At 34.4% G+C, this 12525-nt stretch overlaps 1 protein-coding gene across 1 annotated transcript; it reads right to left on the bottom strand.

Annotated features, from left to right (window-relative positions):
- Window positions 1-9025: 9025 nt before the first annotated feature.
- On the bottom strand, window positions 9026-11582 carry LOC132050436 (large ribosomal subunit protein uL14-like). Its single transcript, XM_059441681.1, has 4 exons — window positions 11427-11582; window positions 10096-10380; window positions 9463-9504; window positions 9026-9263 (listed from the first exon to the last, which is right to left on the bottom strand). Exons 1-4 carry the CDS (start codon window positions 11437-11439, stop codon window positions 9181-9183), a joined length of 423 nt encoding a protein of 140 aa, XP_059297664.1. The 5' UTR covers window positions 11440-11582; the 3' UTR covers window positions 9026-9180.
- Window positions 11583-12525: the final 943 nt, after the last annotated feature.

The raw sequence follows: 12525 nt of genomic DNA, 5'->3' as shown, positions 1-12525 counted from the left end.
ATAGCGAAATTTAAACTTGCCTTGCGAATTTTTTTTTTTAAAATTTTGACCGTTATGGTTCGAATGGCAACGATTTTGTTCGGTTTTGGTCAAGTCTTGGTACACTTTTTGAAGTCATTGTACTCTTGTTTTCAGAATTCAAGATTTTGACCATTTCCTTTGCTTCTTTAAGTGAGGTGGATTTGGTGGTTAATGCTTCACCAAATCGCTTCTTATTAAATCATACTTCTTCCACTAATTCTCATTACAACCCCTCAAACCAAAATGACTACCATCCTAACAACATTTGAGAAGAAGTTAACAAAATCATACGTGGACAAGGATGACTTCATATTTCCTTTCCATACTTTCAAATTTCTTCCAAACCATGACCGTGAAGCGGTTGTTCTTCACAATGCTCACGCCTACTATATGCATATAAAGTGGGTGCATACAAGCGTCTTTGCCAAGGATGGAAGGCGTTTGTTGATGACAACGGACTGCAAAGAGGAAATGTTTTGGAATTTCAAGCTTGCGGGTCGGCGGCGCATATGCTTCTTCGTTAATAAGAAGGCACCGGAGATCGTAATCATAGAATAGGTCTCTTTATTTATTTTCATGTTTTATGCCTTCGATTAATGAAAGTTCTTTCAATGTTAAATGAAATGTTGTCTTGTTATATGCCTTATACTTACTAATTTTGAGACGCAATTGCACAAGACTAAGAATTGCACAACAACAACATTACAAACCTAACATTGCCATTTCATTTCACAAAATTCCAACACTAACAAGTTGTTTACAACACTAACAAGTGCAATGCCGCTAACGACATGCCAAACTACAACAAGAGCTTAGGGGAACTTCATTGAAACCTCTAAAAAAAAAGTTTTGAAATAGAAAACTTACTACTACAATACAAATACACAATAATGAAATCAAAAGAACTTTCTCCTTTTCTTGGACTTAGCCAACTTACTCTTCCACTTCTTCTCTTTTTCCTTCATCTTCTTAATGTCTTCTCCAAATTTTCTAGTTGAATTTCTATGTTGTTCATATCAATTTTGCTTTCCACGGAGTTTGTTGACGAGAGAAGGCTTGTAATCATCTTTTCCAAAAGACTCCAATGATGCTTCAAGTTCACCAATTCTTCCCACCAATTTAGGAATAACAAATTTGGATCTTGGATCAATGTCGACATCCTTCCAAAGATAAAAATCACATGATCTAGCACCCTAAAAATGTAATAAAATGAATTAAAAACAATCGGTCTTTCAACTTTTCAAAGGCAAATTCACTTCTTCAAAGTTCAATTTTTTGAAATAAAATTCACTTACACCATAATATGGACAACTCCAATATCTTCTACGGGGTTTCTTGGGGTCCAAGAAGTCAACAATGGCAAAAGAAATCCATGTTTGCATCGCATACATCCTTCAACTCATGATCATCCTCTCTTGCTTACAAAACTTACTTAAGCCTATTTTAGCCATTGTATAACAATCTTTAACGAAAAAGAACAAAAAAAATCAACTTAACAAGTGCTCCATACGAAATTAAAAGTACAGACAAATGCAAAAAAAAAAAAAAAAAGAGAGACGAGAAAACGGGCAAAAACAGTAGAACAAGCTAAATAAAGTTGAACTTAGTTACCTTTGATTCAAAAACAACTGGTCTTTTGCTCCGATTTGGGCGTGTTCTTCACCAAATTTAGGAGAGTTGCTGGCCTAGGGTTCTAAACGGGTATGGTAAATGTGGGTGGGTGAAGTAAATGTAGGGTGGATGAAAATGGTGTGAACGGTAATGTTAATTAGGTTTTAGCAAGTTATTTTCCATTTTTTAAAATTATCTTGGCCCTTTAACGGCTCAACGCGCTCAAAAATGTGGATAATAACGCGCACGAGTTTTGGTCACATCGAGGGGTAGTTTAATTCATTTTTACTAAGTTAAGGTGTGTAATAGGTCGTTAGTATAGTTTAGGTGTGATATCGACTTTTCGGGTATAGTTCGGGGGGGTTTCGATGTCTTTTGCCATCATATTTCAAATGCAAGCATAAACTAGCATCACTTTAATAATAATAATAATAATTTCTACAACATAGATATACAATACTAATAATATAAAAAGTGGGGCCCTTAATACGGAGAGGCCTAAAGCAACTGCTTTAGTTGCTTCCCCCTGAGCCGGCTTTGGATATAGGCAAACCAGGAGGAAAGTCTCTGAAATTATCCCTTTTTTTTAATAATTTTTCTACCTGTCACTAAACAAAATTTGTCACGAACGTTATTGTTTAGGTATAGAATCTGTGCATTGTCAATTCGTGTTCTTTTAATATAAGTAACAATACTTTAGTCATTTATAATTGCACTTCTCTAGGAAAACAACTTTGAATGTAAAATTTAATTATTGAAGCTAAGAAAGGAATTACTGGTTTTGATGAAAATTCAGGCTCGTCAAATACATAATAGATCCACTATCTTGAATTGGAAGTGGAGAAATTCTATCGAGTCCAAACCAAAAAAGAATTTCTATGGTTGTTATTATTTGGCCAAAAATAATGGTGGGGATTTTTACTTTTCCAAAAAATATTTGTCAAAGTAAAAAAACACTCAAAAAATAACAATGGATTTATTTTCTTTTTCAAAAAATAAAATAAGTGAAATATTACAAAAATTATTAAATAATAATTTGAGAAAAATAGTAAATGACTATTTCGTCTATTGTAAGTAGAGGCGAATTTATGTATGAAATTTGGGTCATGTGAACACATGGTCACTCGACTAAACTTGATATATCATGTGTATAATTCTGAAAACATATCTAATATTAACTGAAGGAACACACATGGTTAAATTAGACTAAGTGGAGCACTAATTAGGGATTGTGTTTATCTTCTCAAGGTCTCAGGATCGAACCCAAGCTCCTGCACGTATTATGTTTTCATTTTCTAAAGCAGCGTTTTAAGTTTCCTTTTCATATTATTCTAATCCTTTTTTTCCTATAATTCTAATTATCCAAAAGTAAAAAACGTGCTTCTTTTTTATATTACATCTAATGAATTTTTTCCCCTTTATTTCTAATTACCCAAATCCCAAAAGGCAAAAGAAATAAAAAAAAACCCATAGGCACTAAGCTGCAACGAACCAAAGGCAAAAGAAATCAAAAAACCCATGGCTAATGGTGAACTCATCCTCTTGAAATCCTGGATTGGCATCTGATTGTAAGTGCAACTATTTAAATCGTGATTCTCTTTTCATGAGTTCATTATTTAGACGGGTTCAATTCCAAAAATTATTCAAACAACTTATTATTAAAAGAATTAAGATAACTTAGATGTTAGAAATTACAATATGGTACGTATATTACTATTCGAGTAGGATTAGTATGGTATTAAACTACATTCTTTGAAAACACAATAAGTGCCTCATACGGGTGAGCCCTATCAAATATGTAAAATTTCATATAGTAACTTTTTGAACTAATATTAAGCGGACTCATTTTCTTTTATTAAAATTGTAAAGAGATATTCATTTAGAAGTCACGCATTTTATTGGATAATGTAACTGTTGCGGAGATATTTTTCTTATGAGTCCGGAGCCTAAAAGGTATAAAAATATACGGTATTTATCAAAAGGGGGTGCCCAAAAATTTATATACCAAAAGGGGTATATCGTAAAACATCCACGATATACCCTAAAATTTTTTTTTCACCCGACACCAAGTCAACGAAAAAATTAAAAAAAAAAAAAATTTAATTGTATAACGTGGAGTGATCCACGTTAAACAATATAAAATTGTAAAACGTGGATCAGTCCACGTTTTACAAATATATTTTTTAAAACGTGGACTGATCCACGTTTTACCTCTAAAGTTTTTTTTTTTTTTTTTTTTTTTTTTTTTTGCGAGCACTAAAAAAAAAATTTAGTAAACTTTTTTTTTTTTTTTGTAACACTTAGTGTGTTTTTTCATACTTTGACCAATGATTAATCGTGTGTGAAGACTCCGAAACGTCAATATTTTATATAGAACCTGATATTTTTTTCTGCGTACAATAATGTGGCTCAATACATCAAGGATACGTAGACGTTCGGATCGTCATTTTAGGGGTTGAAAAGGTGCCGAAGTAAGTTTTGTTTGAAAAAACTTAGTGTTTTCATACTTTGACCAATGATTAGTCGTGTGTGAAGACTCCGAAACGTCAATATTTTATATAGAACACGATATTTTTTCGTACAATAATGTAGGCTCAATACATCAAGGATACGTAGACGTTCGGATCGTCATTTTAGGGGTTGAAAAGGTGCCGAAATAAGTTTTGTTTAAGGTTTAAGTGTTTTGTTTTTTAAGGTTTTGATTTAAGCGTGTTATTTTTTAATCACGATAAAACATTATTTTGAATATAAATATAATTCTAAAAAATATAGGGAGAAAAACTAGTTGTAAAGTGGTCAAACTTTAGATGGTCATAACTTTGCGCTCGGACGTCTGTTTTACGCGTTTTTTTTTTTGAACTTGCGTATTTTTTCGAGATCTATGCAGACAAACCGCCACTAGGCGGTTTGGCCGAGCCGATTTTTAAAAAAACGCCTTTTATCCCATTCAATTTCGATTTTCCCCCAAATTGGCGTGAAATTTTCAGTTTATTTACTCATAAGATGATGATACGCAATAGATTTCAACGTAAAAATCCCAAGGTAATGTTTTGTGAATGTCAATTTCACTTCCGCGGTTTCAATTTTTTGAAAATAAAAGTGATTAATTTTCTCAACATATAAAGTTGACTAAAATAACCTTACGGTCAAACACTAAGTTTTTTTCAAACAAAACTTACTTCGGGCACCTTTTCAACCCCTAAAATGACGATCCGAACGTCTACGTATCCTTGATGTATTGAGCCTACATTATTGTACGCAGAAAAAATATCAGGTTCTATATAAAATATTGACGTTTCGGAGTCTTCACACACGACTAATCATTGGTCAAAGTATGAAAAAACACTAAGTTTTTTCAAACAAAACTTACTTCGGGCACCTTTTCAACCCCTAAAATGACGATCGAACGCATCTATGTATCCTTGATGTATTGAGCCTACATTATTGTACGCAGAAAAAAATATCAGGTTCTATATAAAATATTGACGTTTCGGAGTCTTCACACACGATTAATCATTGGTCAAAGTATGAAAAAACACACTAAGTGTTACAAAAAAAAAGTTTACTAAATTTTTTTTTTTAGTGCTCGCAAAAAAAAAAAAAAAAAAAAAAAATCTTTAGAGGTAAAACGTGGATCAGTCCACGTTTTACAAAATATATTTGTAAAACGTGGACTGATCCACGTTTTACAATTTATATTGTATAACGTGGATCAGTCCACGTTATACAATTAATTTTTTTTTTTTTTTTTAATTTTTCGTTGACTTGGTGTCAGGTGAAAAAAAAATTTTGGGGTATATCGTGGATCAGCCCACGATATACCTTTTGTATATAATTTTTAAGTACCCCTTTGATAAATACGATGTATTTTTATACCTTTAATTTCCGACTCTTTTTCTTATACCTTGGGATGCATATTGAAGTGTATTGCCTTGAACCGGAAAAAAAAAGTTATTTTATAATAATTTATTCTTCTTATGTATATTTTTTACTTATTGACGTTATGCACGGACACTAAGACTAGTTCTCTTATAAGTGGTAAATTTACATTCAAATCACCGAAATGGACTAATTAGTAATTTGGGTCAATTGATTTTGTAGTCATTTACCAATTTATTTTATATATTTTTTTTTTTTGACAAGTAATCTTTGTTTTTATATATAATAAATCTGAAAATAATACACAAAAAAATATTTCTAGAGTTATTTTCTTCCCCCACCTCATTCATATGCAATATTACTTCAAATTCATTTCTGGATGTAATAGACACCTGCTCATAATTCTTTTGAGGTTGTCCCGATGTTGTTGCAATAGATTTACCTCTGGTACCACTCTTTGTTTGAACTTTCCAGTCTTGTTGAGTAACATTAGCTACTACGTGCTAACGTTGTATTTGATCTGCTTGTAAATGTGCTCTTCTTTAACCCTTCAGCTGCATATGTTTTTTTTTTTTTCTTTTTTTCTTTTTTTGGTATTTCGATCCATTTTCTTTGTTGTTATTGTTGTTTGTTCATTATTGTACTATCCTTATCTTCTCCTCTTCTTTGTTGCCCCGCTTGCCCTGTTGCATTTATGTAGTCTGATGCATATTTATGCCTTGTGATCATACATTGAGGGTAAAGTCCTGACTTTCATTTGAAAACAACTTTTCGTGGAAATTTTCTACTAGATGAATCCATAACTAACACTTCCGTTGGTGATGTTTTTGTTATATTTACTTCAATCAATATCCTGACAAAAGAAAATCTTGTCTTCTTAGCAGTGCATTGATCATTAAATAGTGGAGTTCAAATTGCACTTAACATTTTGCTCATCATATCCCCAACATTTCAATGGCAATTTAGAGAACTTATTCAAAGAGAAATATTAGTCAAAAATTCCTTATTTAGATCAAAATCTAGAGATCATGGCTTCAATATCATTAACCTATTTTGTATGAGTATGGATCAGAATACAATGTCTCCATCAAATCTGTCGTTGATTGAAATTTGACAATTTAATATTCGTCCCTATACTGGTAAACATCTTTAATCTGCTACTTTTGACTAATTCTTGTTAGCATCCTATGTTCAAAACAGTAAATTAGAATATACGAAATAATCTGAAAACGACTGAACGAGAAAATTAGTGTGTCCTTAAGGAACATAATCTCCTCACTATACATGAGGTTTTGAATGACTTCCTCCCATAATAGAATGGATATACTTGTTGTTGGAGTAGCAGCTCCTCAAACACCGATAAGTTCGTCGAACTCAACAAACGGAGCAAATCACACTTGACACTTGTGTTTGTTTTGGAAAAATAATGCAGAAAAGAGGGGAGAAATTTCAGATTCTGTTTATAAAATCTGAGGCAAGACCTCTGAATTTATAGACAATAAAATGGTGAGATGGAGAGTTGCAATCCAAAAGATGCCTTTTGGGTGCACTTCAAAAGGTACCTTTTCTTATTTCTCATTCAAACCTTTAAAACCCAATAATTCTGAGTTATATATCTCGTCATATTCGTACCCAGGTACTTTCCGAATTACATAAACTACTAACGTACATTTTCATTATTCTGTTTTTCATTTTTATCAAGTTTCACTATTTTTTCATTAACTTTCTCTGGAGTTATATAGGATAGAGCCTGTATCATTTTTAAATTACCTGGCCTACACCGCAGTTGGTAGTTCATCTGCTTATGATAACTTCTATAGTTCTTCTTGCCCTTTTAATTAATTGGGTATTTTATTTTCTTTGTGTTGTTTTCCCTGAAGTTGCATCCGATCTCAACAGGGTACTGGCTTGACTTATATTCATGTTCAATTGCATAGAATGTGAGCCAATGCTTGCCTCTAGTTGAGAAAATCACTTCTAGGATAACTTGTTGGTCTGTTAGATTGATGTCTTATGCAAGCAAAGTCCAGTTGATCAAAGTTGTGTTGTTTGGTGTCTAGATTTATTGGGCCCAAATCTTTGTACTACCCAAGAAGATCATGAAAATGATAGATGCATTGTGTAGATCATTCTTATGGACAGGTGCTGCTGATATTTCAAAAAAAGCTCTAGTTTCTTGGGCAAGGATATGTCAACCCCAAGCTACGGGAGACTAAACATTCTTAACATGATCCTTTGGAACAAAGCTGTTATTCTGAAACATTTGTGGGCCATTGCTCTAAAAAAAGGACTGCTTGTGGATCTGGTGGGTTAATACTTGATACCTACTATACAAAGAACAGGCCCCTTGAATCATTTCCTATACCCAAGTCAGCTGCTTGGGTTGTGAGGAAAATATTGCAAACAAGAGACTTGTTATTGCAACATGGACAACTGCAAGGTGACCTGATTACTAGACTGTCCACATTGCATAATATGGGTAAGTTTAACATCCATAAGGCTTACTTCTCCTTCCGCCTCAATACCCAAGAGTAGCCTGGAAGAGTGTGGTTTTAAATACAACTTTGCATCCTAGATTCAAGTTCATCCTTTGGTTAGCTGTTCAAAATAGGCGAACTCCAGTTGATAGGCTCTTGAAAATTGGTATTGTAGTGCCTACAGATTGTGCATTCTGTGCCACAACCAGAGAAACATTTGATCATCTTTTCTTTAGCTATTGTGTAACTAGAAGTGTTTGGAACAGACCGCTAACATGGCTAGTATGTGCTAGAAATGCCGGGTCCTGGCCTAATGAATTGACCTGGGCCTGCCAAAAGGCAAAAAGGAAGAATCGTAAGAGTTCTATTGCTGCAGACTGCTTTGCTATGACTGTCTACATCATCTAGAGGGAGAGGAACAATTTGAGGTTTAAACATGTAAACTTTGATGCTGCCAAGATTTGCAGAGAGTTGCACTTCATTTTATTCAACTGTGGAAGAATGCACTACTTTGCTTGAACTCAATACCTTGGCTATTTTATAGGAGTTGTGTGTCAGTAAGTTTTTCACTGATGCTATGTTGCTTATTTCTGGTTTTATTTTATTGTACGTAGCAGCATGTTGCTATTTGAGAAAGCTGTGAGTGGGTCAGCCCTGCTTAGTTTGTACTGATCACTTTTGGTTAAATGTAATCTGTCAGTTACCAAAAAAAAAAATGGTACTCCTAATAATTAAAAGTTATTTTCCTTCTATAAAGGACAGCTGCAGTAATAAAAAGGGTTTTGTTTTGAGATTTTCTCAAAATTATGTTTATATGATATTTAATTATTATTATTATTAAATTTATACTTATTAATTTTAAATAAAGACAAAATACCAGTCAAAATACTGAAAAACAAATAATTTTAATTACCTACTGCTCATATTTCGAGATAATATCTAATAATTAGGCAAATACATATTCAAGCATCTTAGGGGTCGTTTCGTTTATTAGACTATGATTCCTGCATAAAATGTGATAAAAGCACCAAACCATGGAAATGAAAACATTTGATGACATTGATGGATGAAAACCTTTTAGTACTGCAAAATTCTCAGCACAACTCTTACAACGACAAAACCCTTGGATATCCAAAAAACTAAATGACAAACCAACAAAAACAAGACTGTAAACTACTTGGGGGCTCTACTTCTACACAATAGCATTGGCAGCAGATGCAATCCTAGGCCAGAGATCAGCACATTCTTTCCCAATTGGGCCAGTGATAGCAGACCCTGCAAAATATGACATCAAAAGAATATGGTAAGGAAAAGGGTATGACAGGTTCATATTAATTTAGGTCCTAAAAGACCAGCAACAGAAGAAGGCAATTGTATTAAGAAGTTAACCCAAGCAACTTGTATCTTCAAAGAAAGGGGATAATGACTTCAAAATAGAACAAAATTCTGCATTAAGCAAAGTAGAGAGAATTACCTTTCATTTCACCTTTGGGATTCACAATGACACCTGCATTATCTGCAGAACCAAAATAAACTGAATTAGAGACAGGATTTTATAACAAGACTTACACCAGAAAAAACTGACTTCGTGTAGGCCAGTCAGTTATGATATGACAATGTATACACTACACAGTGGTTCGCACAGAAATAAAGCGTCAAGCCATCTCACATAGAAGAGACAGGATTGGACTGATTAGAAACATAGGATCAATCAACCAGCCTTATATCAACAAAAACAATCAGCAGTGCAAGAAGAACAAGACCGAAACGAACTCATGACAGCAGATCCATGAAAAGAAACCCCAATCCTGAATCAGTTAGTGCCTTAGGGCAGTCTATATTTACATTCCACTAAATTCGAGTTCATCTGATTCCAAATGGAGATATATGTAGTAACAGCTAATGTAGCAGCTTGAACAACAAAATTGATATCCACTTATTGATGATTAAGAGAAATAAAGCCATACATCCATCACAATATAGTTACTCATATATCTAAATATATCTTCTATACCAGCTGCTTCCTCATTATTATGTTAATCTATCCACTCAAATTCTTCATTACCAGTAACAACGCCTACTAAGAAAAAGGATAATTAAATTATACCTTCGAAGTACATGAAAACACCGTCCTTTCGGCGCCAGGGCTTGCGTTGACGAACAATGACAGCTGGCATAACCTTCTTCCTTAGTTCTGGCTTACCTTTCTTAACAGTAGCCATCACCATATCTCCAACACAAGCTGAAGGCAACCTGTTAAGCCTTCCCTTGATCCCTTTCACGGAAATGATGTACAAGTTCTTAGCACCAGTGTTATCGGCGCAGTTCACCGTCGCTGCCACCGGTAGACCCAGTGACATTCTGAACTTGTTCCCCGCGGAACCTCCACGTCCTTAAAAGATTACATAGATTTTTAGAAATTGAAGATTCATTCCAAAGCAACATTTAGATATCTAACACATCAACATCAAACTATAGGATCTAGTATACGATACAGCATACTCCAGCCTGTTTTCCAATACGGGTGTGTTCAGTATGGAGAAAAACATTTTCCGGACAATGTTTTACAATTTTCTCACGTTTGTTTGGTCAAAATTTTTGGAAATCAAGTTCCTAAAAATAAGGAAAATGAATTCCCTAACGAAAGTAAGGAAAACATGTCTGAAAGTGGCATTCCAAATTAATTGTCTCCTCCCCACCCTCGAACTCAGCTCCAACCCCACCCAAACCCCCACCCAACCATCACCCTTTAATGCACCTCATCTTCACCCACCCCTACCCCCACCCCCACCCAACCATCACCCTCAAACGCACCTTCTCTTCACCCACCCCTACCCCACGCCCACCCAACCATCACCCTTTAATGCACCTCATCTTCACCCACCCCTACCCCCACCCAACCATCACCCTCAAATGCGCCTCCTCTTTACCCACCCCTACCCCACACCACCACCCAATCCTCCACCTCCCCACCCCCCATCACAAATTTTCCCAAAAAATGTTTTCCATTAACCAACCAAACATGAGAAAATAAGTAAGAAACTCACCTATTTTCCAAGAATACATTTTCCATTGAAAACATTTTCCTCCGTACCGAACACACCCTAAACTCAAGTTCCTCTGATTCCAAATGGAAAAAACGAGTAATAACAGCTAATGTAGCAGCTCAAACAACAAGAAATTGAAAACAACTATTAACTGATGATTACGAGAAATAAAGGCATACATGCATCACAATAAAATCCCATACTAATACATCTTCTATTAGTATAAAATATTAGCTATTTCCAAACTGATACATTAACCCCTTCACTCAAATTCTTTCATTAACCTTAACAACAAACAATACCAACATAGGAAAAAGTAAAATTCAGCTAAAAAAATAACTGGAAAACACATTGAATCGAAAATAAAGGAATAAGGTTGAATGAATGATACCTCGTTTCGACATTGCGGATCCCTAGTCTTGTATCCCAGAAACTAAAGAGAAAAATGGAGTTTGGAGGCGTTACTGTTTTATATATACAGCTAAATCTGCAAATTGACTAGGGTTTTTCTTCAAATGCTCGTTTGGCCCAATTATAATTAAAAAGTTAGGCCTGTCATGTGGCCCAGTTATTTTGTGCTTTGAGTTTTCTCTTCTTCTTCTTCTTTTTTTTTTTTTTTTTTTTTTTTTTTTTTTTTTTAGCACGGATTATGCTTCATATAGACTGGTCTTTAATTTTTTGCCCCTGCTTCTCGTTTAATGAAAATTTATGAGTCAAAGTACCCTTATGCGCTAGTTTACGAAATCAGAGATTCTGGTTTCGATCCCCAGCAGAGTCGGGAAAAAATATTCACAGGACAAAGTTTTATAGAAACTATGTCTTGTCTGGCATAGTTCGATAGAAAGTAAGTTATTCGGCATAAGTTATGTAATTCGCTCGGTATAAGTTTATAGAAACTTTGTCATGTCCGGCATAAGTTTTGCCTTGTGTGGCATAAGTTCTGTAGAAATGAAATTATGCCGAATAACTTAATTTCGACAGAACTATGCCCGACAAGGCATAGCTTTTATGTAACTTTACTCGGCAAGGCATAGTTTTTATGAAACTTTGCCTTGCGAAATTAGGTCATAGATCCGAATTTCTTTTTTTGTTTTTTCGATGTCAGGATATTTCCGGCCACTTTTTTGTTACTTAAAGTGTCGAAGGACAAATATTAAAGACCAGCAATTTGAGGGACAAAAATTAAAGACCAGCCCAAGATAGGGGCATTCGTGCGAATCTGCAAAATTAACTCCCAAAAACTGAAGAGAAAAATGATATTTGGAGGCGTTAGGGTTTTATATATTGCAAAATTGACTAGGGTTTTTCTAAAGAAATTGCACGGTTTGACCTTCAAACGGGCTGGGCTTTAATTTTTGCCCTTCAAACGAACTAGTCTTCAATTTTTGCTCTTGAAATTGAACTTATGACTAGTCAGGGACAATTTGCACGATTGCGCTTATTCGGAGGTGGTCTTTAATCTTGCCCCTCAAATTACTGGTCTTTAATTT

The sequence above is a fragment of the Lycium ferocissimum genome, chromosome 1, assembly GCF_029784015.1.
Source record: "Lycium ferocissimum isolate CSIRO_LF1 chromosome 1, AGI_CSIRO_Lferr_CH_V1, whole genome shotgun sequence".
Taxonomy (NCBI): Eukaryota; Viridiplantae; Streptophyta; class Magnoliopsida; order Solanales; family Solanaceae; genus Lycium; species Lycium ferocissimum.
Note: the sequence above shows the minus strand (reverse complement) of the source record. Positions and strands in the feature narration are given on the sequence as shown.